We start from the raw sequence: 26,420 nt of genomic DNA, 5'->3' as shown, positions 1-26,420 counted from the left end.
CACCTTCGAGGAGGCGTCTATTTTGTCGATTCGTTGCCAACAACTCTTTCTGGGAAAATTCTGAGAAGAAAGGTTAAGGAAACGGCCATCGAATTATTCAAAGAACACAGTGGCTAACTTTATTATAGTTGCTTAATATTTATGGGATATTTAACTGTCAACAAATGAATGTTAAATATTCTTAGAAGTTCTAACCTATTTTGGTTCAAAATTTATATTATTCCGAAAAACTAAAACAGACAGCTTTGAGTCTCATCTAAATAAAAAGATCTATTTGATAATATATGTAAAATGTTATATATGTAGCATTAGAGTGCTCTTTCTTACGAATTGTAATTGACTAAAGTCGATAGATCAGTATCTATATATATATAACTGAATGTTCGTCTGTGTGTGTGTGTGTGTGTGTGTATGTGGCCAGTTATCTCTTATGTTTTTAATTCATGGATTTATTGTTATACTTTCCGTTTGATTTCGCGCGGCCTCACCTAGGATCTTATAAATGCAGTTTTGGTTTTCAAATTAAATTTTCAAGAGTTTGACGAAATTTTTTTTTTCATTGTTTTTCCATACAATGTACATTAATGTGGATTGATGGCAATGAAATATTAATTGCGTAAAAGAGATTTGATTTCATTTAAAAATAAATAAATTGAAAAAATTAATACTTCGCATCAGGACAAACCATACATGAGTGAAATTTGTTTTGAATGAAAGATACTTAAAATGGATAGAAGACACACGTAGATTGGCTTTATATAAAGTAGCTTGGAAGCGAATTGTTCGATTTAAAAACGACCAGACACAGAAAGGTATTAATGGTTTCTAAATGTTTATTGTTGTTATCACGTCACGACAATGTACTCATTTTGAAATAAAGAGAAAATAATAAAAAAAAAATCATGAAAAATTCTATGCAATATGGAACGTTCTGTAGATTAAAGGTTATGGCTTGAATTTCATTCATTTGATGTACTGTCCATATGTGCACCAGTCTCGATGAACGGCCTATCACTTTATTGTACAATATCCAATCAACAGTCAAAAATAGTTTCACAGCTGGAAGAATTTTAAAAGTGCCTTTCTAATTATTTGAAAAAATCTTAAATTGTATTTTCGAACTACATGCATGACCTTATGCATTCTGAGTATTAAATAGGCTTGCTGCTAAGCCATTCTGTCGCGCACCTTTGGTTTTAATCCAATTTCTAGGAAAATACGCTATTAGGTATATATAATCACCTAGACTCTCTGTAATGACATCGCAGTCTTTGTTAAGTTTGGTAGGAAGTATCACAATGAATTCCATCAATAAGCGGGCCCAATAAATGCGCCATCGCTTTATTTGCACTGATGTCCAGTGGAGCATACGTTTAATATCAACCATATTTTCTGCCAAAGCAAATAAAACGGGGCATCTCGTTTAGCCAATTTCTCAAATGAGTTCACTTTCAAACGGTTGTCCAGAAGCGAATGCATTGAATAATCGGTCAGATAAATTAAAAAAAAAAGAAAAATGCGGTGACCAATGCGGCAGAAAAGAACAATTTTTCCCGTCCAATTCGAACACACAAGCAATATTCCCCAGTTTCTCGTGCAAATTGCTTGTGTGAATATATTTCGAAAAAACAATACAAACAACTTTCTCGTTCAAGACCAGCATGACGTCTCACGAAGAATAAAATGATTGCGCCCACAAAAAGTACTATGCATAGAATCCAAAAGTTTACACTTTCCCAAAAACGAGATGCAACGAAACTGTTATTATAACTTATGTGTCCGAGGATAATCGATATCTACATAAAAAAAAAAAAAAATCTATCTAAATAAAAATCACTTTAATTGCCAAACTAGGAACAGAAGATTTAATTGACAAAACTTGTTTTCGCCATATTTCTGGTTCTAGAATTTTTGAAGCCGATCTGGCATAAAGTTCAACCGTAGATTCGGAAGGAATACTGCAAAAACTTTGAATTATAAAGACTTAAAAACTCGTGGAAAATGTGTCTATCACACTCACTTTTCAGCATCGGAAACTTATTCATAATTGAAAGAGTTGTATGTGATCTCGATTATGATTTAAAATAATAAATTAGATTCAATAAAATGAAATGAACAAGAGATTTTATATACATAATCGATTGAAACCATAGTTAGACACCAAATTCATTCGAGCCCAAAAGGTATGGGTTATACCTTAAACACACTGGTCAAAGTATTCATCACAATGAGTGGGTGGGGACTCGAAGGCACTTGGAACTTTTTTTGCAGAAAGACTTTATGAAAGACAAAGATGGTGATTGGCTGTTTGTGAATGTGCCTTGCACATATTTTGGCTGTAGATTTGCTGCATCTAGAGCAGTGCTGTCCAACCTATTGGCCACTTGGCCACTTGTGGCCAACCGAAAATTTAAGTGGCCAACAGAAGATTTTGATACCTTTTTATAATAATTCTAGTTTTTTTTCAGTAAATGATTTGAACCGATTTTCAGATTTCAAAAAATTTCAATTGGAATTCAAATTTCTGAAAAATCCATTCATTTTTGATCAGAATAATATTCAAAATTTATCAGATCTTTTCGGTACGAAGAAGACTCATTTGGAATTTGATATTTCGTTGATAAATGAAGAAATTGGTTTGCCAAATGAAACAAGTAATGCATTATGGAAAAGTTTGCTATCTGAATGCAATTTCTTAGTACTCAAAGACGTTGTGCCAAAATTTCTTTGCATGTTCGGGTCCACATACGTTTGTGAGGCTTCATTCTCCAGTCTCACACGTCGTAAGAATAAACATTGTAATGCACTCTCGCAAGGAAATTTGGAATCCAACTTCATTGTGAACTAACCCAATCGATGCTTGACTTGAATAAACTCACAGATAATAAAAAATGTCAACCATCGTATTAATGGAAGAAAATAAATAAACAAACAAACAACTTTTGTGGCCAACGTACAAAATAGGTTGAACAGCACTGATCTAGAGGTTATTTCAATAGTCATTTCGAATGCCCTAATACCGTGTATGTTCGGCTAAGCGTGTGACTTTTGACTGGTATTGCGTAATTTTGCATGCCGTAATACAGATTATTTGCATTCCTTGATTGTTCTTAAAGCGTGTGTTTTTGAATTGAAAAGCAAAACATTTATTGTGTCCAATTAAAATGTGAATTTGGTTTGCGTACATTTTCTTCAAAGTATCTTAAATTCATGTGTGTGTAGTACAACTAAGTGCGATCATTTAGAATTCATGTATCAGTGCAAAAAAATTATAGCGAAAACAGTACCGTGTTAAGCACATCCTTTTCCGTAGTAATAGTCAACGAATTTTATTAATGGAATTCAATTACAACGTAGAAAGATCAAAAATTTATGACATTTATAAAACTGTTTCCATTTATTTTCGATATTATCAAAATGTTTTCACAATATCATAGTCTTCATATTTAAATCTAAATAAATCATCAAATTTCACAAACAATAATATCACATTCTTAAATGAATAATCGAACAATAATTTCTATCAAAATTTTATAAACGATTTACCGTTGTGAATATTTTCAAATTGGATGTATTTAAAAAGCGGCAAAAAAGAACTACCATACCCGCCTCAGATTGACTCATTCATTACCCAGAAATCTTTGGTTCAAAATGGATTTGCACGGTCTAACTTGGTAATTTTCCTATAAGTTTCCACTCTGTATATGGAATTGTCGGTGTCGTGATGAATTATAGAAAATTTCACTCGTGGAAAAGTATTGGAAATTTCTGTAACGAGATCATTATTTACTTGATCACGATCGTCCAATATCTGAATTTCTTCGAGATGTTTACAGTTCAATTTGATGTGTCGCAACATTCGACGCAAATCATCTGTGTCAAAGTGGCAGTCAAAACTTAGCAACAGTTTAACCAACTTCGTGCATGATTCAAACAAATACTTTGTATTTGTTATTACAATTTTAGGGAGTAAAAAGTTGAGTGTGGTTAAATTTCTGAATCGTGTAATCATGTACACAATTCTCTGTTCAATATCAGCTGTTCTTGACTCATGTTCAACTTCAAATGATTGAATCTGATCACAAACTTTTTCGTTCAGAGCATATAGAATTGTTTCAATGTTTTTGCTAAAGTTGGTGAGTCTGATGCTTTTCAATTGATTAAGAGAGATTCCATAGTTAGATGCTTTGGTTGGCAGTGTGATTTTTCCACTGTTAAATTCGAGATGAGCGAGTTTTGGACATTCCATCGGTGGAAAAATGTGAGAACGGCTTGCGACCAGTGACATAATTTTGAGCGTTTTTAAATTCGGAAATTCTGGCTTCGAACTGTTTTCCATTGCATTAACCCTGACATTGTTCAAGCACAACTCAATTATTCCTATGCTATATTTTCTACTAACTAACTTCCAAATCTCGCTCATCTCTATGCGATTGTTTTTATTCATGTCGATTGATAATTTGGTCATGTGTTCGCCAAAACGGTTTAATGTATCTTCGGCACTATCAAAAGTATGAACCGTGAACAGTTGCGCCTTGATTCGATCTTGCATCGCTGCCTTTGTTCGGGTGCACGTCTCGTACAAAGCTCGTTCACTCTGTTCGTCCAAGTATGAGTATATCTTTCCCAAACATTTGTCACCAAGGTCCAAGAAATGCACTATTTGGCTATTTGACGCTTCACACCTACTGGCTATCCAACGAAGTAGTTTTCCATTTCTGATTATTTGTTCACTTGTAATTGTTATTGTTTCACTCGTGGTTCTGTTAGCATCTGTAATCGGTTGAATGACCTCAAACTTTACGCCATCGCCACGATTTCGAGTAATGCCGACGAATTTCCGATGAAAGTGCGAATCAAATTGCTCGGCTCTGATGACATAATATTCACTCTCAAGCAATAACTCCTTCAGATGTTTGCATGTTGTGAACAGGTATAGTACGTCGATTGAGGAGATTTCATTAAGTCGCACACCATCCACTTTCAATGAAACCAATTGCGGCAAGTGTTGAGCAACATCTCCGACTCCATTGATTGTTAAATCGAAATGTTCCAGGTGCAGAGAAGTTAGACCACCAAAAAGTTGGATAATCTCATTAAGTTGATTGTGTGCGATATCCTCTTCATCTTCATCTTCACAGAACCACACCTTCAAATGTTTAATATTTTTGCTTCCTCTTGCGATTGCTTCTAGAACCTTTTTCATCGATGTCGCGGAAACAGCTATTTTTAGCGATTCCAATTGTTCCAATTCGACATCGCGGCAATTATTTTCGAAATCATTTTCATCAGACTCATATTCGAGGGATTTCAGTGTTTTCATTTTGGTTCGCAGAGCTTGAATCACTTTCAATGGAAATTTCCGGCAGTCAAATATTCGTAAATGTTTTAGCTGTGGATTTATGTACACGAATCGCTTTAGCACCTCAACATCAACACAAGAGACTCCTTCCATGGAAAAATATGTCAGTCGCGGATAGTGTATATCAGCCCAATAAAAGTTTAAGGAGGATAAATATTTCAATGTAAGTCTAGTTAATGACTGCATTGAGCGAATCATGTGGGTCAATTGGAATGACTCGCTATCACATTTGATGATGACATATTTTGTAGAACGACAATGTTGACCGATCAGTGTTATGAGTTTATGTCGATTTGATGATTCTTCTGCATTAAGTTTGATTGCTGCTATTTCATTGCCAAAAGTTTCTATAATCTTTCGATGTAACCTTTGATCATATTTGCTATTATCAGGGTACAACTTAATTTCGTAGTATTTCTCGTCCGTTTTACCGTTATATCGTTCTGCGAATACATCCTTTGCGATCACTTCAAAACGCTTACAAACTGCTGCCACATTCAGCAAATCGATTTCGTTGAAATTGGAGAAAATTCTGAGCAAAACTTCGTCCGATAAATCCAACAATTTATTATTTGGATGTTCCATTTTTAGAACACTTGAATCGACATAAAAAACACTTTGAATTGAACAACGAAATCAAACCGGTCGACAGATTGTTGTGAAATTCAAACGCAGCCTCCCTTATCGGTGTGCACCGCTAAACAATCGGCCGATGAGTCAGTGGTTTTCCAATAACTAACTTTGGAACTCTGAAAAAAGAAACAAAACAGAAATTATTCAACTTGGTAGTCATTGAACACACTTCATATTTAATTTCATTCTTTGGAATATTGATTTTAAGAACTTTTTCTCCACATACATTCACTCTTAGTTTGAAAACACAAAATAAAGCTAAAATGTTCAAGCAAAACAAAATATATCGAATTTACGTCTTAGCACTCGAGCAGCTGTGTTATTACTGGCTAGCCTGAGTTGTTTTCTGCTACTAGTGAACACATTGTCGGCATGTGTCAGACGCTGAATAAGCTCTGTGACAGCGCCTCTGTCGCACACACATACATATAACGCAAAAGTTGATGTTGTTTTGTTGATAAACAGAATTTCACAACATTTTAACGCACGGTCTCGATGCGTGCTTGCCGCATATTTTTTCGCCGTATGCATTTTTCAGCGAATTTTGTGACGTCACTGACGTAGTTTGTTGATGTAATTTGTTTCTTTTGATGCATGTTTATTGGTGTGATTAATGTAGGATGTGTATAGGTCAGATATGACGTATATATACGTTTATACTGTATGCATACGTAAACTACAAATAACAACAGAGCGCATTTAGGATTCATTCTTATAAACAAATTTATAGGTTTTCCTACAATCTTAGAACCAGTTTTGTGTTTTGTATTTATTTACTTGCATTTAAATGATGTCAGCCAATCTCCAGTATTCTGAAATAATTTAAATTAAAAAAAAACAACACATTTTTCCGTGAAATTTCGTCATGTTTTTATTTAGGAAATAAATTCTTTGGTGTCAAGAAAAAGTTAAAAAATTTTTGTTTTTCCTTCTTTTTTACTCCCTAAAGGGACTACAAAAGTGTGTACATTTCATACAATATTGTTGCTTCATATTATTGAATTATCGTTGAATCACTTAATATAACATAAAAAAAATATTGATTAGTATGGCTTCTTACGATCTAAATCAGTCACTTTTCGAAACGTTTCAATTCTATACGTTTCATTCGTGTACATAATTAAATTCAACGTGACATTTGGTAATGAATCGACAATTTCAATCAAAACCTTATGTCCAAATGGTGACGTATAATCCCGGAATAATTGAATCACTTTCAATTGTTTGCAATTCTCTTTAATGTACTGTATTATTTTGCGCCACTCATCAATTTCGTACGTATAACCAAATCCCAAAGTGAGTTCCACTAATTTGGTGCAAGTAAAAAAGAGGTGTTTTGGATTGGCCGTTTCGATTTTTTCTATGGTTAAATGTAACGTGGTGAGATTTCGGAATCGCGAGGCAATGCTTATCATTTTATCGTAAGCCGCCTGAGTCTTTTCCGATGTAAGTACCGTAAACATTTGCAGCTGATCACAGATGTTTTCATCTAAAGTATGAAGGATTTTTTCGATGTTATCACTAAAGTGGCTGAGTTTGATGGTTGTCAAGTGGTCGAGGGAGGCTCCAATACTTTTAGCGTTGGATGAAAGAGTAATTTTTCCATTGTGAAATTCGAGGTGAGTTAGTTTTGGGCATTCCATGGGTGGGAAAATATGGACACACTTTGAGCTCATGGACATAACTTTTAGTTTCGTTAAATTTGGAAATTTCGTCTTCAGCGAAACCATCGCGTCGACAGTAACTTTATCGAACGACATTTCAATTAGATTCTCATTGTGATTGTCGCCGATCAATTTCCAAGTCTCGGCCATCTGTATACGATCATTTGAATTCATGTCGATTGATAGCTTCCTGATGTGCTCTCCAAATCGATTAAACGCGTCCTTGGCACTGTTTATATCACAAACAGTGAAATCATGTGCCTTGATTCTATCTTCCATCGCTTTTTTTGTTCGAGTACAGGTCTCGTACAATGCTCGTTCACTCTCTTCATTCAGGTAAAAATATACCTTCTCCAAACACTCATCGGTGAGATCAAGAAACCGTACTGTTGAGCGGCTTTTCGATGCCTCGTAGGCAGTCCAATAGAACAATTCATCATTTATGATCATTTTTTCCGGAGTGATTATTATTTTTGTATCAGGCTGATTGAGCTCAAACTTTACATCTGCACCACGGCTTCGAACAACATGGGTGAATTCGCGATGAAATCCCAAAGTGAACTGTTTCACATCCATAAGATGGTCATATTTGAAAGATACCCACAGCAATTCCTTCATATGTTTGCACGATTTGAATAGCAAAAGTACATCGTCTGGCGATAGATCGTTAAGTCTTAAATCTTCTAGTGCCAATGTGACCAGTTTTGGCAGATTACGAGCCAGATTCATAATCACATTTGGTGTTAAATCGAATCGGTGCAAGTGTAAAAATGTTAATCGTTCAAACAAAGGGAATGTGTCATCAAACTGATCGTGTATGCCATTGGCTTCGCTTTCACCCTCCCAAAAGACTTCTAGCCGTTGAATCATTTTACTCCCCCTAGCGATGGCCCCAAGTACCTTCTGGAATGATGTTTGACCTACGGATATCGCCAATGATTCCAGTTGTTCCATTTCGATGTCAGGGCAAGTGTCCACAAAATCATTTTCTGTGCCAACATAGTCGAGCGCTTTGAGTTTTGTGAATTTATCTGTGAGCATATGAATCAAGCTCAACGGAAATTTATTGCATCTCGATACACGAAGTTCTTTCAACTGTGGATTCATCTGTAGAAATAGCTCCAAATGTGCAATATCCAAATTGGAAATTTCTTCAATGGCCAAATAGTTCAACTGTGGAAATTGGATGGCGGTCCAAATGAAGTTCTTACATTCTAATCGTTTTATGGTGAGGCGGGTCAATGCTGACATTGATCTAATCAATTTTGTAAGCGGCAAATTGTATCTATAATTCGAGATGATGAGGTATTTTGTGGAATGGCAATGTTTGTCTATCAGCTTTATCAGTCTATTCCATATTCGGCGACGCTTAGCACTGATTTTTATCGCTGTCATTTCATTGCCGAAGGTTTGTAAAAATTGACAGTGCAACTTTGGAACTTGTTCACCGTCGCCGTGATGCACGGTGATTTCATAATATTTATCGTCTAAATCACCATTGTATCTCTTTGCATAAGCATCCTTTGCGATCGCTTTGAAACGTTTACACACCCGTGTGGCGTTCAGCAAGTCAATATCACTGGAATTTGTGAAGATTTGCAATAAAATCTCATCGGAGAAATCCAATAGTTCCCATTGTTGGATTTGCCCTTTTTCTGGTTCCATCATTCGACACAAAACACTCTGCGGTGAATGAAGAAATCGAGTCAAAGTGATAAGCCAAAAAGGCTGACGACTTTCAAAATATTGTGAAATCCCAATTGAGTAACGCAACTTAAACAACGCAGATTGATATGAATGACACTCGGCACTCTGAAAGGAATAAAACACAAACGAATCAAAAATAATTCATAACCCAGTGATTAATAATATCTCAAAACAGATGACTAAACACTTAAATCTATGATCAAATATTTTCCTCATTTCAATCTCAATCAATTTATATGCAATCAACTCAAACTGAATTTGTGACACACATCGAACGACTAACTTACATGTTTACGGCAGGCGAGTTGAATAATAACTGATATTGTGAAATATTTTCAGAATCGAAAAGACCCATTGAAAACACATGAGTCACGGAAACATATAGGACTGCCGACGCGTATCGCAATGCTAAATAACATTTTAAATTCAAGTTGTCTGTATTTTTACACATACAAAACGCCATTCATCCGATTAGACAGTGCCGTACAATGTGGTAAAACTCCACTCATCCGAATACATGCGATTCGCTGCAAGTACTATTGACGAATAATATAAATACAAACACTCAAGCACATTAGTAGATAACACGACCAATACACTCAGTCGCGCATGCCGTAGACAATACACCATATATTTAGCTACGCTATTCCTAGCGCTATTTTTCATGAGTGAGATTACATGTAGCCGGTATAAACAGTTGAAATTGTGATGCGTTGCGTCGATATGTCGCGCTGAGCGTTGCGTTGTATGAGGCATGCGATTTTATTTTCATTTCTGCCATTCTCGGTAATTACCACGGTCATGACTTTGAACCGCGCGAATATTTCATTTGTTCAATTTCAATTTGCATGCATGTTATGAAATTTGACCAAAAAATGTGGTTTTGATTAGATAGTCAATAATGAATTGAATGGTGGACAATCGAAGTTGATTGAAAACCCAAAAATAAAATTCTGTTTATTATTTGTTCTTGCTGAATATAATGCATAGTTTATTCATTGGTCTTATCGCAAAATTGAAGTTCGCATTCCTTAATTGTTAATGAACACCCGAAAATCAGTGATTTAAAATAACTATTTTTCCTTTATGCAATTGTTATTTTTTATTTCAACTTTAGAACCGAACCAAATCATACCCAAGCCCATCTGTAAAAATATCTCATACTTATTCATTTCAATAACGTGAAATATATATATATACATAATTTTCCAATCAACCGTTGACAGATATGTTACGATGTACTTTAAAGCAACTACATTGCACTTTGAAAAACCCAAAATCATGATATTTTTATAATAAAGAGTACTGCTAATTTAGCAGTGCTAAACCCATTTTTTCTTAGTCAAGAGAATGTGTGCAGTAAGAGTCTGTAAAGCACGGATATATGAATCCAGTGTCTGTACGCAACAAAATGCGTTTTAGTTTTGTTTAGATTTGAGGTATGTTTAATGTTTGCAAAGTTAACGAAATTGACACCGAGAAAAAATGATCTAATGCAACTTTTGTCATATTGGCTGCCGCAACGCAATACTGGCATATTGGATCTCAATCCCGACTGTTTTTTGGGGTGTTCCAGTTTTTGAGCTACAAAGATTTAATGTCGATGTGTCAGTTGGACGATGAAAATAATCAATTTTTCACATCGCTGATAAATGGTTACATCATTGGCAAAGTGTTAGTGCCTTTTGAGTTTGCCGATAACATATATCAAGAGGGATGGCCAGCAGAGACGAATTTATTAACATTTGGCAAATCAATTAAACGATTAAGAATGAAATATGCATATTTGAACGACATCATAAAAATGATTGTCAGATATTGTTCTCCAGATCGTATCAATGAACTTCAACTTAAAAGTGTTATAAGTTACCATGACATAGACTGGAACCTGATGCATCAAACCATTCCTTACTTGCGTGGTAACATTTGGAACTTGATTACTGTTTAATCCATGGTGACTTTTTGATATCTTTGATAAACCAAGCGGAGAATCTGGAAACATTGAAATTGGCTAATTTCAGGCGGTAAAATAGCATCGATGAAATTATAGTCGAAAGAACCAAATTGAAAGAACTACGTATAAATGATCTAAATGGAGCGGAGAATGAGCTTCTTGTTAGCCTCATAAAACAATCACCACATTTGGAAGTATTTGAATTTAGAAGTGATTCGAATTTTATTCCAGCATATGGCGATACATTGGCCAAATACTGTCCAAAACTACGATACTTCAGCGATGCAACCAACGGTCATCAGAATGATGTGAACTATTATAATTTTCTGCAACATTTCACTCATTTGGAAGACGTAACTATTTCATTGAAACCATGGGAAGATAGCGAGAATCAAAATGTACCAGAAATATTGATCAACAAGAGTTCGCTGAGAAAATTGACAGTGTTCGTGAATAAGAAATATCGAGTGGTTTTTACAGGCACTGAGAAAGATGGGTATTCAAAGGGTTCCACGAAGTTGACCGATGCGAAATTGTATGTTGGTGTTAAAATGTCGAACATTGGACAATGGAAAATGCTTTTACAAAGTTGTCGCTCATCGTTGAACGGAGTTCGTAGAATTAATTTGTCGTGTTTATCAGTATTTATACATCAATATAACATATCTGAAATTCTTCAACACACACCACACGTTGAAGAAGTCAGCATTTATGCGTTAAAGTTATATCAACCACCGGTTGAAGCACGAAAAATCAAACGAATTATTGAAAAAATTGTAGAAAAACGTCGCTATAGCGGACCATCTGATAGAGTCCATTTTGTTGTGAACCCATATCAATTAAAAGAATTTAGGGTTCTCAAGAACATCGATCAAATTATTTCACTTTCAGTTAAGTGATGTGCCAGACGTAAATAGTTTTTATTAGTTTAAGATTATTTGCTAGTATCTAAGCTTAAAATCAGTTTGGAATTTAATAAAATGCAATATAAAAAAACACAATGGATTTTAATTTCAAAATAAGTGTTGGCTTCAAAAAATCTAGGAATAGAAAATACTTTTCAGCTAATTGTTTCTCTGCTTGAATCAGATAAGTGTTCCTTGATTTCTAGTTGCGATGATGGTGGTTATTCATAATAAATTAACTCTACCAGGATCTTTTTTCAAATAGTTTTTAATTATTTCATTGGAATACATTGAATTCATGAAATCAATCAACACTGTATTATAAAAGGGAGAAAACTGAACATCGTCTTATTAATAGTAAATCAATGAACTGTGTCTTCTTACACATTGATTTGCGATTAATAAGACACTATGAAGTTTCTCGTTTTTATTTTTCGATTAAAGTTTCGCTTATAACTTTTTCGCTAACATCGACGCTTTGTTGAGTAGGCTCAATTCAATGATCGATGGTCTCAGCTTGGTTGCTTCACCATCTACCTGCATCGGGATTGTTTGTGACGTAATAATTTTCGCTGTTTTACATTGTGCGATGCATGTACCTGGTCGACCAACCTGCAGCAGTGGCAATTGATACGAGGTCAAACCGATGACTTCGATCAGACCATCGTCGGTAGCTTGTTTCTTGCCTGGGCTAGCCCAAGGACGAGTGCCGCCACCATAGAATGGAATGTTCAAGAACAAAACCGCGTGAACGCGATGCTTCTTCAGTTCCGGTGTTATGTCCGTTCCATTACATTCAAGAGTTACTATTTCAGAAAGATGCTCCCATTTGGCTACCAGCAAATCCTTTCCGCCAGCCTGGCCATAATACAATTTATTCACCAACGGTGAATTGAATACGTCCGGGTGATTTTCACGTGCTTCATGGAATTTGAGCGCAATATGGGCATCGATTCCAAATGAGAAATAATTGTTCACAACCTTTGAATGCTGAGGCAAGTCGTCCTTTCCATCCTCGTCATATTTTGCTTTCAGATTCGGTGTGACTTTTAAACTCCATCGATCCAGCAATACGGGATTCGAGTCGCTAATACTCTTGAGAATTGTTGAAATTGGTTCATTATCATAACCCTAAATGAGAAAAACATTCAATTGTAAACGAAATGGAAAATTCACCGAAATATAACTTACGCCACCCCATCCGAAAGAGCGTGCTAAATCGTTGCCAGTGCCCAATGGCAACACTCCAACAGCTGGGGGCTTTGTGAATTGCATACGATCTAACTCCGAAAAAATCCATCCAGCAGTACCATCTCCTCCGCATGCTAAAATTCTCAGATTTGGCACGTCTCGAAATAATTCTAATCTAAATTATTGGAAAAAACATTGGTGTAACCACAATTCAACCCAACAATACTATATGAATATCGTCGTAGAAAATACTATGAATTCACACTTACCCCATCCGCGGTCCATTTTCTCGTGTCAAGTAAAATACTTGGCGTGGGTTCAATAGCCATTGAAACTTTTCCAAAAGTTCGCCACCCTGAAAATAGAGAACATTAAATGCCATTTTTAGATTGTTCATTTCAATCTTTATTTTGTTCAGTATCATCTTCGTGTCAAATAACGAAAATTCAATTTTAAATAAAAGAAACAAACTGACCATATTCCCACCACTCTTTGGATTGATAAAAACTAGCAAAGGTGCGTGTTCTGTCATGGGAATGGGCTTAATCACAAACGGTTTGTATTTCTTCTGTTTTACTATCCATGATGGCGGCACAATGATTTTAGAGTGCTGACCTTCAATTCAATTACACCGGGATATTAATGGTAAATTGTTCAAATGTGTGCGTGACATTCGACGTATCAATAGATGTATTTAGTACGAGCATATTCTGAATCATATAAAACTCACCAAACGTACACCGGTCGCCAATTTGATGTGAATTAAAACATGATTCCTTATTATGAAATGATAACTTGCACCAGGGACATGATACTGCAACAACTTTCTTCAAACTGAATGAATTCGCTTCAATCAACTAATTGATCAACGGATAAATAAATTGAGTTTGGTTAACTTAGGAAAAATCATCGGGTTTGTTGACGTAATCGTTGCCATCGTCACCTTTCCCAAAGCTCAATTTTAGAGGAAGGAAGAACGAAAAAAGAGCAGATGACCGACATCTTACTATGAAAAAACATCTCACTCACCTTTTGACATTTTTCACACTGTCTGTATTCTCCCTTTTCCATTTGATGGTACATCCAATGATGGGGATTATGTAATGGCCAATCAATAATTGACTTTTTTTGCATTTTCAGAGTGCTTTCGTCTATGAACGATGGTTTGCATGACAATTGTTGTCGTTTCGTAATAATCGGCATGCAACTGGTATGAGCCACCATTTTACATGCCGAACACTTCATGCGCGGTCCCCGTTTCTGTGTCGATGCGATTTTTGAACCAGGAAATGACAAGAGGAGCGAATAACGAACATTTTCAAAGTAAAAACAATGACGATAAATAAGCAGGCGTTTTCGTTGAGAAAGTACTTCACAAGAGTGCAAGTCACAAAAAAAATGCTTATTCACAATAAATGTATAAATGGCCTTACCGAGCATTCTTTTTTGCCGACATCACAAATATCACCCGAATCTGATGTTGCCTGCCACAAGTGATCACCGACTTTCGCATTGACACTCCAATCAGGCAATGGAACACTTTTACTCGTCTCATTTCTAATAACGAATTCAAACGCCACTGAAACATATTTATATGTGTGTTTTCATAACGAAATCATTTTCAAGCAATGTCATTCTTTCACACGTTATGTATTCAATGAGTTAGTTTTAAAGATCTATTCATTTTAGCGAGCTAAAATTTCTGTAATCATAGGCTTTTTGTTGTATTAGTCTAATACTATTAGAAGACATTTCTACTACCATAAACGCATATGAACGCGCTTATCACGAAAATATTCTTCTAGTCTTGCTATTTAAATTCCTTATATTCATAGGAAAAACATTTGTATTGAATAACTCACCCACTAGTGGGAGGATCATCTGTATATTCTTGGCTAATTCCATATGCACATTTCAAATTCCCGAACAATCTCTTGATGCCGTCCAAAAATCCTCCGTTGACAACGTGTAGCGTTAATATCTAACAAAGTCCGATTAAATCAATTAAGTTCTTTCTATCAAAATTGTACAGATTAGATGGAATAAGAAAAATTCTTCAAAAATGATACTCACGAGACAAGCGAATAGAAAAATTGATTTTCTATTCATTTTGAATTCTGAATTAAATGTTTCTTTTCAAATGAAATTCCGTTTGGGTGGGTACTTTGCAAAATAAATTGGACAGTGTGGTAAAATGGAAAAATTCGTTTAATTTAAAAGCTTTCTGGAATGAGTTCCGCAAGTGTGTTCAACAAAATTATTCATAAACAAATTTTGGTGATGATGCAAATGGAATACAATTACGAAATAATGAATATTAAAAAAAAATTAACATGACTGAATTATTTTATGATTGGAACAAGTGTGGTGGAAATTTCCTTACACTTCACTCTTGAATCGCAAAAGTTCACTCCATAAAAATGATGTTCGCAAGTGTTTCACACATTCTTCTCTTTAATAACAAAATGTCAGCATTCTATAATTTCAATTATTGTGTGTACAGAGATGCCTGTGAGAAAAATTACCCGAATCGCGAGATTCTATTTTTTTCCTCTTCACTTTGTAAACAATCAACAATTTTTCATATCGAATTGCTCGCCAAAACAGACTACTTGTACTATATTACCATAAAGGAGAAATGCATGAAATGTGACTGTGAATATTGGGACTTCTCATGTTTTGAAGCAATTCAACTTGAAATAACGTATGCCTCCTGCTTCACAAAAGAGAATATCATATCACACAAAGTAAATCCAAGATTCAGACCTTATAAATAAAATTCAGACAAAAATTTTGCGAAACACTTTTTATTTTCATTTAATATGAACAAGACATTGGTAGGTATGTCTTCCATTTTTGGTCGTTGAGAACTATGTTTGTGGCACGGCGAACTTCTTTTTTTTTTAAATAGGAAAAAATGTTTACTTTTAACTTTTCCTATAAAAATAGAAGGCTCACATGATTTTACATAATAGATTTCAATCAACTCTTCACTTTCCTCTGCCCTGAGTTCATCTCGATTAACATCAACAAATCGTAAACAACATTCTCTGAAATAATCTTGTGGCAATGTCGAAAAAGTAAATAAAACATATTTACTAAATGAAAATTTAATCCAAACATCTGATTAGTTCTATAGGCGGAAATTAAGTGTTATGCATGTCAATACGCAGAAGAAATTTATGAAATTGCAGATCATCATTATCTATGTTTTATATGCCTATTGTCTGAAATAGTTATCCTTTATGAAATTACCACAATTTGTGTCATCATAGAATGCATGCACATTTTTTTAATCCGATATTTATTTCAACGAATATAGGTCGAAGATATAGTTTGAGATGTATGTAGTGAAGGTTAAGAAATGGTTAAGAATATGGTTTGCTTAATTACACTCTTCAACTATAAAATGGGTCACCTTTGAGTATATCAATTTTGAAAATATTAAAATGCAAAATAAAAATTCAAAAATTCATTTCAAAATAAATGTTTGCTTTAAAAAATCGTATGACAAAATTGGAAAAAAAATTCTTTTCAGTAGTAGCTTGATTTCGAAAAGGAAATCAATCTAGCTAGTGGCGTAATCTAGCCAGCCAGGCTTTTGAGGAGATTTGGATCGATTTCCATTGGAGCATCCGGAACATATTCTGCTTGTGGAGGCGCACATACTGAAAGGTTAAATGATATTGTAATTTAAAAGACTCAATTCTTCAAAATCAAATATGTCTTCCATACCAGTGCTTTGATCTAATTGTTTGTAGATTGTTTGAGTTAAGTTGAGTTCATCGTCAGTGAAAGTAGCTTGGAATAAGAAACATTCATGATAATCTGGTACGTAAACCGTTTGAACGTGGGGATCATCGGTGTATGATGTTCTGCCTTTGTATTGTCTTCCATTATTTGTCGAAAAAAATCTAAAACAAAAATTCAATAATCTGACGCTATACAATATTTGATTGTTCACAAAACTCACACATAATTAAATGTTTTTTCCTTAACATCAGCCAGTTGAAAGGCAACGTTATTCACATTCCAACTGATATAGCATTCAAATAGTTATTAATAATAAAGATCGCAGTGAATATATTCAGTTATTAATTTCAACCCACTATGTCATATACGGTCCTCCATACACTTTGCCATCCTTGTGAATATGATAAGAAACGAAGTCATCCGTCAAACGAGCCAGTACTTCATTTTCTCGGTCAAGTTGAACTGAAGACGAAAAATAAAAACTCAATTTTCCATTTCGAGAAAAAGTGGTCGATTGAATGAATTCACCATAGTTCACAATTTTATCAAAAGAATCTTTTTTGAGATCATCTTCCGAAAAGTTAATCCAGTAGAATGAGTCATCGGCGCCCATCATCACGTAGATATTCAATGAAAGACTATGCAAAGGAGTCGCTTTGCCAATGAATTTCCCACCATTAGCCAATGTGTATCTATTCCATGGATAAAAAATCAATAGCATTTTTAGGGTGTTTCACTGAATTTCGCAACTCACTCAAAATTGAAGCCACTGCTTTCATCCTGAATTCTTGTGAAATGAAACACTTTTGTATTTGAACCATTATTATTAATTGGCACTACAGCTAAAGCTGATAACAAACAGAGCGCTGCGCTCAATTTCCACATTTTGTAACTACTTGACTGTACACTGTACTCAAGAGAATTGTGTCAGAAAAGGAGAATCCAAATCTTTTATATGCTGCGCAAAAAAGTATTCTTTTTCAAGACAGACAAGTTTGTTTTGATTATACGGGTTTCCGAACTCTGAAAAATTGTGGTCAGTTCAATGTTGAATTTCAAAGGTCATTAAAACGGTTAACTCACATTTTGCATACGAAATGAAATCGATCCGACAGAAAATATTAAAGAGAAAAAAATCAACGAAAGAAGGCACCGAAACATTTATGATTTGATATATATCTTGGTTCTCGATTTTAATCAGCATTTACTTGACAAATGCTTTGTTCTGAACGTTGAAATGAAAACTTAAAATTTCTTTGGTCTGTGTTTATTGTCCAAGTTTTTGTCCCATTTGAAAGATCTTCTCCAGTGAAATAAACTTAATATACGTTGCGAGTTAGAGACAATTTGAATGTGCCAAGAGCTTTCATTAGAGCATTCGATCATTTTGTTGTTGTTGTAAATACTCGTCGAACACGACAGTCTTCGATCGGTCGTAAAACGTTAAAAAAATACGACGAAAAGAAGTTTCGTCGAGGGGTTTATGTGTCATGCGAATCTCACAAATCAATACGAAAATGTGGGCAACTGTGTAATCTTTCATATGAGTTTGCGAGTCACTGTTTGCGAGACACGTGTCAGTACTGACTCGCGTCGATTTGTGGAATTGTAATGAATACACTTTACTTGCTGTGGTAGGAATCGCGAGTCAATTTGTATGAATTTGTGCGAGTCAGTACTGACTTGCGATGACAAATAAGCCCCTCGAGTTTCGTTCATGTCCTTGAAAAATGTTTTAATTTAGTAGAAGTATGGAATCAAATATATTTTTTAAGGCAAATAATGAAAACTGGTTGCATTCGAGTTTGTTTATGATTTGTATTTTTGAACAATGCGATTGAGATACTTATAGCAAATACAACTGGCTGGATTTTAGTTGAATATTTGAACCCGTGAGCATAAAAACGACTTAAAAAAAATCGCCGATCAAAACGTAACATAGATTTGTCGGCGTAACATACCAGTGTACAATTTGTTCCGAATTGAACGAGTAACAAATAGGTGTTTCGCTTTGTTCGGCGACGTTTTTATAAGCCGTTTTTATGCTCACGGGTTCATTTAGAAATTTTCCAATTTAAATTAGAAGAAACATTAGTGTGTGTATGCACATTGCACATCTCGATCAGGACCAACAAATTATAAACAAACACAACATTCTATAAAATAATCTGTCGCTCGTGCAATGCGCACACAAACATGTACAGATACTTAAATTGAAATGCTATGCGTTATCTATACACAGAGGCTTGAGTTTTATTCAATTTTGCACAAATTCCAGATCCCCAGGATCTATGTTTTATACCTCTTATGGGAAACCGTTATCCTTTATGAAATGACCACAGTTTGTATAATCGTCAAACGCATGCACATTTTTTTAATCCGATTAATATTTCAACGAATATAGGTCGAAGGTTTAGTTTGAGATGCATGTGGTATACCAAGAACCTTAGTATTGTAATTTGCTGATGGTTAAGAATTGTGTTTGCCTAATTACATTTTTCAACTATAAAATGGGATACTTTTGGGAATATTCCATCAGTTTGGTTCCGATAGCGATTGACTACAGAAGTCACACAAACACCACATCACTTTTGAGAATTTGAACATTTTAGCCAAAGTAACATTCAGTTCACCGAAGTTATTTTCAAATATTTTTTTTAAATTCAAAGTTTATTCTCGAAAAAATCTAAAGTCTTCGAATAGGCAGAGTTGTTTTTGTGAAATAAATCTAGCGATGGAAAAAGACACGACATTTACGAAATTGACACCGAGAAAAAATGATCTAATGCAACTTTTGTCATATTGGCTGCCGCAACGCAATACTGGCATATTGGATCTCAATCCCGACTGTTTTTTTGGGGTGTTTCAGTTTTTGAGCTACAAAGATTTAATGTCGATGTGTCAGTTGGACGATGAAAATAATCAATTTTTCACATCGCTGATAAATGGTTACATCATTGGCAAAGTGTTAGTGCCTTTTGAGTTTGCCGATAACATATATCAAGAGGGATGCCCAGCAGAAACGAATTTATTAACATTTGGCAAATCAATCAAACGATTAAGAATAACCATGCAATCCGCATATTTCAACGACATCATAAGAATGATCATGGGATATTGTTCTCCAGATCGTATCAATGAACTTCAACTGAAAATGAGCGAAAAGAGAAATTATGACAACACCGACATAGATTGGGACCTGATGCATCAAGCCATTCCATACTTGCGTGGTATCAAACATTTGGACATTGATGGCTATAACATCCGTGATTTTGGTGACTTCTGCGTATTTTTGTTAAACCAAGCCGAAAATCTGGAAACGTTGAAATTGGCTAATTTCAGATGGCAAAATCACATCGATGAAATCACAATCGAAAGAACCAAATTGAAAGAACTACGTATAAATGATGTATCTGGAGCTGAAAATGAGCTTCTTGTTAGCCTCATAAAAAAATCTCCACTGTTGGAAGTATTTGAATATAAAAGTGATACAAATTTCATCCCGACATATGGCGATACATTGGCCAAATACTGTCCAAAACTACGATACTTCAGCGATGCAACCAACGGTCATCAGAATGATGTGAACTATTACAATTTTCTGCAACATTTCACCCGTTTGACAGTCGCAACCATTTCATTGAAACCATGGGAAGCTAGCGAGATCCAAAATGTACCAGAAATATTGATCAACAAGAGTTCACTGAGAAAATTGACCGTATTTGTAAATAACAAATGTCAAGTGGTGTTAACGGGCACTGAGCAAGATGGGTATTCGAAGGGATCGACGAATTTCACCGATGCTAAATTTCATTTTGATCGAACAACGAACATTAGACAATGGAAAATGCTGTTACAAAGTTGTCGATTATCGTTGGACGGAATTCGTAGAATCAACTTGTCGGGTTTATCAGTTTATAACACACATGAAATTCTTCAACAAACACCATGCATTCAAGAAGTCAGTATTTATACGTCAAGCCTACATCAAGTGTCAGCCGAAGTACGAAAAATCAAACGGATCATTGCAACAATTGTAGAAAAACGTCGCTATGGAGGCCCATCTGATAGAGTCCATTTTGTTGTGAACGCACATCAATTAAAAGAATTTAAGGTGCTTAAGAATATCGATCAAATTATTTCACTTTCAGTAAAAAGAAATCCAAACTTATTAAAATCTCAATATTATTGTGATTGAACTTCATATCATTTTTAAATTTAATAAAACGCTAATTGAAAAAACAAAAACTAAAATGAACTTTAATTTCAAATATCCACAGATACTAGTACGTGATTATATTTGCCATTCGACTATACTAGTTTTTATTGGAAAATTCTCAAGATTACGCATTCCATTAAAAGCCTCTTTAACCGAACAATTTTATTTTCGAAATCAATAGATGTTCGGATTCTCTGTCCAAAAAGCTATATTCAAAGGATTTTCTATGTGAGGTTGGAATGTTATGAAAACAAAAGTGTTTCAAGTACTACCTAGCGGTACCGTCAATCAAACGATGATTTTATAGCTTTTTCTCAGAGACTCTGACTCAGAGTGTAGTCGATTACATTGTTTGTAAGACAATAGAGAGATATGTCGTTCAGTGAATGAATCTGCCATTGTCTAAGTTGAATTATATTTTCTTTTTTATATCAATTGATTTTTGTCAATTAAAACAAAACACCTCATTGTCAATTTAGATTTATTCATTGTACGAGACAAATGTTTCGATACCTCAGTCGTACTCGCATGAGCTGTCGAAACAATTGTCCCGTCCAATAAATAAATCCAAATTGACAATGAGGTGTTTTGTTTTAATTCACAAAAATCAATTGATATAATTGGGTCAGTTTGCGCCCGAAAAACAATCTTTTTCTGAATATTTTCTTTTGCTTAGAAGAATATCAGAGCATGGGCGAGTGTTGGTCCGGTAAATATCTCCTTTGAGTTAAATTTTTTATGATTGCACCTTTGTTTTTCTGCCTTTTATCTGTTTAACATAGCATGATAAAAACTCAATTCAATGACAAGTCCAAAATGAATGAGCCAAACAACTGATCGGGTGAAACTTAAACGCAGTAATCGATTCGAAGCAAATGAAATGGTTAATCTGAATATGGATGACGTCAAGTGAATGTTCGCATAAAGAAAATTGAGATATTACTATTGGTTAGTTTTGAATAGAATCAGCTGGTGTTGTTTAACCCTTTAATGCATTAATTTTTCCCAGGCTGGGAAAAATTCATAATCCTGGATTCCTCATGGTTTAGTCAGGAAATGTGATTGACATAAATCAGAGAACAATCAAATCTATTGTTTAAAAGTGTCAAAAATGTGTCTAATTTCGAGTTCGAATAATTTATTTCGTCAAATTTTTGTTTTTGCACACATTTTTATTTATAACTTTACAATCACACTACATAGACAAATATTGCCAAAGACAAAAATAAAGAGAATAATAATTCCCTCTGAAGCAATGTGATCCGATGTACGGTCCCAAGAGAACCGGCCAATAAGTTTATACGCTGTCTATCCGCCGAAAATACACTACAATAAATATTCACGCTTATTGGACGCCGAATTGAATATATATTCTAGTGTATATTCGGTGTATTCTTCAGCGTTAAACATATTGAATCAATGAATGCATTCATGGCCATCAGAGGGCGCCTGAATATGTTTCAATATGTTTCACGCTGAAGAATACACCGAATATACACTAGAATATATATTCAATTCGGCGTCCAATAAGCGTGAATATTTATTGTAGTGTATTTTCGGCGGATAGACAGCGTATAAACTTATTGGCCGTTTCTTTTGGGGTTTAAGTTCTACAGCCGTTCAAATGTTGCCCGTCTAGAGGCGGTTGTATGCATTAGAGGGTTAATTCAAGCATAGCTAATAAGTTCAATTCAACCCAACTATTATTATCACATTTCAAATTTGGTGAAATGTTTTGACAAAGTTCGATCAATGGCTGTTCATTCATTAGAAAATTGAAACCTGTTCAAACCAAAAGAAATCTATGTTGAAATAGAGTATAAAAGCCAACGAATTTCCTATGGTGAAATGATTCTTTAAAACGCAGTTCATTTTATAACTTTGATCGAAGTGGTTGCAAAATGTTCAAGTTAAGTGTGGCTATTTGTTTCTTAATCGCTCTTGCTGTAGAGTCGGCCAAAAAAGAACTGAGAGAATTCCATTTTACAAAAGTGAAAGATGTGAAAAATGAATTTAACTTCGAGTGAGTGAAAAAGTTGTGTTAAAACATCTGATAAAATGCATGAGAAATTATCGAAATCAAATAAATAAATGTTTCATCAAATGTTTATTCATCAGATATATAGTGAATGGCGTAACGTTATACAGTGGCAAAACGACTCCTTTGAGTGAAAAAGTACCCGGACTCTATCTGATGGTCGGTCCAGATGCTCAATTCTTTTGGGTCAAACTGACAAACGATCAGCTCAAACAAGATTCATTTGATGAACTTGTGCGACCGGGTAATTTTCATTCATTTCACTGTCCAGCAAATGGAATGTTTAAAATTGGAAAAAATATTTCAGTGGAATTTGATACACAGCACGAGGTGTTGGCTGATCTGAAAGATGAATTCTGTCACTATAAATTATACAATAATGGCAGATTAACAGGAGGAACTTATAATGCAGAGTAAGTTGCTATCATCAAGATATGTTTGACAAATCAAATGGTTTTGTTATGCAGCTAAAATTAGGATTCGATCAATTATTCTCCTCTTTTACTCCCGATTCATTGAATCTCTTTTGTTTTCATTGAATATTGTGTTTTAGTTGGGATCTCGATAACATTATTTTCACATTGGCCGATTCTCGAACAAAAGTATTCGACTACACGTGAGTCTGGTTCTGATTTCATCGAAAATTCAGTTTTATTTCCTTCAAAAACCATTTTTGTGTATTTTTGAAACTTTTTGTTTCGATTAGAATCTCTTCGAAGAACAATAACAGACAAATTGTGGGCAGAACGTCCCACGACGATGACCCGCATGTACAAAAAGTCCTTGTTCCAGATCATCATCAATGTTATTCATTTCAAGCTATTTTCACCGACGATGAACTGCGTTCGAGCAAAGAGATTCATAAGAAAGTCATCCAGGTGTTGAGTAAGCTAATTATTTTTTTGAGTTGATCAAATTTATTTTGTGATTATTTTTTTGACTTATTATAAACAAATCATGAACCCCATTTTCAGGGTGTACTCCTCTCCATCCTGTAAGAGCTACAACTCCCGTATATTATTCGCAAGTAGATATTGAACCGGTACTATTCAGAAACTTGATCAGTTTATCACGTGACGAATATTAACGACAAGCCAGTGAATCAAGTTGATCTAACCAACATTCATCAACCAATCGCATTTCATTCAAAAATGAAGAAACTTTCAGAAAAAAAAAGATGACTAAAAATTATGAACGAAATGAACTCATTGGTGAACGCATTTGCTTAAAGCTGTACCTTTAAATTTCATAATCAAATAAATTAATTTCTATTTCAAAATCGAATAAAACGGAATCAAAATTATGTTTTGATCAACACAACATAAATTTTCATTTCAACATCAACGTCATATATCATTTAGAATACAATCAATTGAACAGGTTCTTTCGCAACACAAGTTAAAATTGATCGTTTAAATGATAATTGAGATGCCGCAAGAAATAAATTCTTGTGGTGTCATGACGATCCTCTTCCGAGATCAACAGTTTATTATAGAAGCAGCCGGTATCGAAAACTAATTAATATGCGACAACGAAGTTGAGTATCAATTTTCGATGACCCTGAATTTCACACAATCGAGCTATAGTTCAATCAACGTCAATACAAAAACCTGTTCATTGGACATATATACTTTAGTGTAGGCTATATAAGACTATGATTCTTCTTCAGTTGAACGTTTCATTTTATACTGTGATTTCGAACCGAAAGGTTGCAAAATGTTTAAACTAAGTGTGTGCCTCTGTTTGGTAGCAGTTTTTGCTGTAGTTTTAGGTGATAGTTTAACGGAGAAGAAAAAATTCTTTCATTTTATTAGAGCTCAACGTGGAAGTAGAGACTTTAATTTTGAGTGAGTTGATACCAAATTTGTGACTGTAAACAGTGAAATGCATTGTATTTCATTGTGTTTTTATTGATCGATAGATACGTAACGGACAGTGGTCAACAAGTAAATGGGCGAGCGGTTGCAGCTAGCCGACAGGAACCAGGCCTTTATTTGATGCAAGGCTCAGATGCTCCATTCTATTGGGTCAAATTTACCGACAGTGAACTGAATAATGAAGATGATTTTGATAAAATTGTTCGATCGGGTAATGTTCTTCTTCGATAAATGAGATGTCCTGGATGTTGATTGAAAACGAAAAAAAATAGATGTTATTGATTGAACATTTCAATATTTCAGTCAAACTGGTTCACGGAAGTGATGTGGTGGCGCAGTTAAAAGACGGTTTTATTTCATACGAAATTCACAGAAATGGCCAACTGACTGGAGGACCTTACAAACCAGAGTAATTTTAATACTAATCGACGAATTATCGACAAAAATCACATTTTTTCGTTTGAAAATTCAATTTTAGTTGGAACTTGGACAATGTTGGTTTTGAATTGGCTGATGCTCGATCAAAAGTATTCTATTATACGTAAGTTCTTTTGAGTTGAATCCCAAAATTATTTACGTTATTAATATTCATTTTTTTATTAGAATTACATCGAGAAATAATGACAGAGAACACAGAGGCACCACATCTTTTACAAGTGATCCACATGTTCAAATCGTTTCTATCCCAGACCGTCATGATTGCTATGTATACCAAGCTAAATTCACCGATGCAGAGCTCTTCTCTGTTGGACCAATGATCTATAGGAATGTTGAACAAAGTTTGAGTAAGTGTTTTTTTTTTGGTTATCAATCTTTCATTAAGATTAATTTTGGTATCGCTCTTCTAGAATGTCAACCACCACAGGATGTGTCTCTAAGTGCTTCAAAAGAAGTTGATCCATATCTTCTCCAAAATCTTGCCGGCCCACAGTTAGGATAAGAGAGTACTGATTATATCGTTAAAATTATGTCAATTTTCAAAAGTATCCAAGCCAAAAATAAAATCGAACGAAATACTTGTCGAAATGTCATATTTAAATTTCATTACAAAATACAAAACACAAACAAACACTGTACGCAACATGTTTTTTTCTGTATTTTATAAAAACCTGTTTGA

At 34.6% G+C, this 26,420-nt stretch overlaps 5 protein-coding genes across 6 annotated transcripts; 2 read left to right on the top strand and 3 right to left on the bottom strand.

The window, feature by feature from the left end:
* Positions 1 to 3,378: 3,378 nt before the first annotated feature.
* Positions 3,379 to 6,376, bottom strand: LOC129566013 (uncharacterized). 2 transcript variants are annotated; one of them, XM_055441499.1, is made up of 2 exons: positions 6,292 to 6,376; positions 3,379 to 6,111 (listed from the first exon to the last, which is right to left on the bottom strand). In XM_055441499.1, exon 2 carries the CDS (start codon positions 5,945 to 5,947, stop codon positions 3,647 to 3,649), a length of 2,301 nt encoding a protein of 766 aa, XP_055297474.1. In that variant the 5' UTR covers positions 5,948 to 6,111; positions 6,292 to 6,376; the 3' UTR covers positions 3,379 to 3,646. The 2 variants fall into 2 exon arrangements, with proteins under 2 accessions (XP_055297474.1, XP_055297473.1); XM_055441498.1 differs by having other exon boundaries at positions 6,222 to 6,347.
* Positions 6,377 to 6,840: 464 nt separating this feature from the next.
* LOC129565948 (uncharacterized) lies at positions 6,841 to 9,853 on the bottom strand. The gene is made up of 2 exons (XM_055441338.1): positions 9,654 to 9,853; positions 6,841 to 9,471 (listed from the first exon to the last, which is right to left on the bottom strand). Exon 2 carries the CDS (start codon positions 9,325 to 9,327, stop codon positions 7,039 to 7,041), a length of 2,289 nt encoding a protein of 762 aa, XP_055297313.1. The 5' UTR covers positions 9,328 to 9,471; positions 9,654 to 9,853; the 3' UTR covers positions 6,841 to 7,038.
* Positions 9,854 to 12,353: 2,500 nt separating this feature from the next.
* Positions 12,354 to 18,470, bottom strand: LOC129565996 (eye-specific diacylglycerol kinase-like). Its single transcript, XM_055441473.1, has 14 exons — positions 17,924 to 18,470; positions 17,698 to 17,861; positions 17,526 to 17,631; positions 17,390 to 17,452; positions 17,152 to 17,330; positions 15,490 to 17,084; positions 15,279 to 15,397; positions 14,850 to 14,973; positions 14,446 to 14,676; positions 14,147 to 14,273; positions 13,892 to 14,031; positions 13,686 to 13,771; positions 13,417 to 13,591; positions 12,354 to 13,356 (listed from the first exon to the last, which is right to left on the bottom strand). Exons 6-14 carry the CDS (start codon positions 15,523 to 15,525, stop codon positions 12,676 to 12,678), a joined length of 1,719 nt encoding a protein of 572 aa, XP_055297448.1. The 5' UTR covers positions 15,526 to 17,084; positions 17,152 to 17,330; positions 17,390 to 17,452; positions 17,526 to 17,631; positions 17,698 to 17,861; positions 17,924 to 18,470; the 3' UTR covers positions 12,354 to 12,675.
* A 4,819-nt stretch (positions 18,471 to 23,289) lies between these two features.
* On the top strand, positions 23,290 to 24,513 carry LOC129565652 (uncharacterized). The gene is made up of 6 exons (XM_055440756.1): positions 23,290 to 23,411; positions 23,507 to 23,670; positions 23,734 to 23,839; positions 23,980 to 24,042; positions 24,133 to 24,311; positions 24,401 to 24,513. Exons 1-6 carry the CDS (start codon positions 23,290 to 23,292, stop codon positions 24,511 to 24,513), a joined length of 747 nt encoding a protein of 248 aa, XP_055296731.1.
* A 594-nt stretch (positions 24,514 to 25,107) lies between these two features.
* LOC129565578 (uncharacterized) lies at positions 25,108 to 26,379 on the top strand. Its single transcript, XM_055440592.1, has 6 exons — positions 25,108 to 25,273; positions 25,348 to 25,514; positions 25,607 to 25,712; positions 25,782 to 25,844; positions 25,907 to 26,088; positions 26,152 to 26,379. The coding sequence occupies exons 1-6, from the start codon at positions 25,143 to 25,145 to the stop codon at positions 26,241 to 26,243; spliced, it is 741 nt and encodes a 246-aa protein (XP_055296567.1). The 5' UTR covers positions 25,108 to 25,142; the 3' UTR covers positions 26,244 to 26,379.
* Positions 26,380 to 26,420: the final 41 nt, after the last annotated feature.

The sequence above is a fragment of the Sitodiplosis mosellana genome, unplaced genomic scaffold, assembly GCF_009176505.1.
Source record: "Sitodiplosis mosellana isolate CC-2019 unplaced genomic scaffold, AAFC_SMos_1.0 Smas_scaffold_3, whole genome shotgun sequence".
In the NCBI taxonomy this organism is placed as follows: domain Eukaryota; kingdom Metazoa; phylum Arthropoda; class Insecta; order Diptera; family Cecidomyiidae; genus Sitodiplosis; species Sitodiplosis mosellana.
This window is presented reverse-complemented; position numbering and strand designations above follow the sequence as displayed.

What these genes read in the sequence shown, in the direction of transcription:
- LOC129565948 (XM_055441338.1), bottom strand. Translation starts at nt 9,327, where the DNA reads ATGATGGAACCAGAAAAAGGGCAAATCCAACAATGGGAACTATTGGAT.
- LOC129565578 (XM_055440592.1), top strand. Translation starts at nt 25,143, where the DNA reads ATGTTTAAACTAAGTGTGTGCCTCTGTTTGGTAGCAGTTTTTGCTGTA. An exon ending in TGATAAAATTGTTCGATCGG is followed by an intron (nt 25,515 to 25,606) that starts GTAATGTTCTTC and finishes TCAATATTTCAG; the next exon opens with TCAAACTGGTTCACGGAAGT. An exon ending in GGAGGACCTTACAAACCAGA is followed by an intron (nt 25,713 to 25,781) that starts GTAATTTTAATA and finishes ATTCAATTTTAG; the next exon opens with TTGGAACTTGGACAATGTTG.
- LOC129566013 (XM_055441499.1), bottom strand. Translation starts at nt 5,947, where the DNA reads ATGGAACATCCAAATAATAAATTGTTGGATTTATCGGACGAAGTTTTG.
- LOC129565996 (XM_055441473.1), bottom strand. Translation starts at nt 15,525, where the DNA reads ATGAATAGAAAATCAATTTTTCTATTCGCTTGTCTC. An exon ending in TTTTTCTATTCGCTTGTCTC is followed by an intron (nt 15,398 to 15,489) that starts GTGAGTATCATT and finishes GGACTTTGTTAG; the next exon opens with ATATTAACGCTACACGTTGT. An exon ending in TGGCGACCGGTGTACGTTTG is followed by an intron (nt 14,032 to 14,146) that starts GTGAGTTTTATA and finishes ATTGAATTGAAG; the next exon opens with GTCAGCACTCTAAAATCATT.
- LOC129565652 (XM_055440756.1), top strand. Translation starts at nt 23,290, where the DNA reads ATGTTCAAGTTAAGTGTGGCTATTTGTTTCTTAATCGCTCTTGCTGTA. An exon ending in TGATGAACTTGTGCGACCGG is followed by an intron (nt 23,671 to 23,733) that starts GTAATTTTCATT and finishes AAAATATTTCAG; the next exon opens with TGGAATTTGATACACAGCAC. An exon ending in GGAGGAACTTATAATGCAGA is followed by an intron (nt 23,840 to 23,979) that starts GTAAGTTGCTAT and finishes ATTGTGTTTTAG; the next exon opens with TTGGGATCTCGATAACATTA.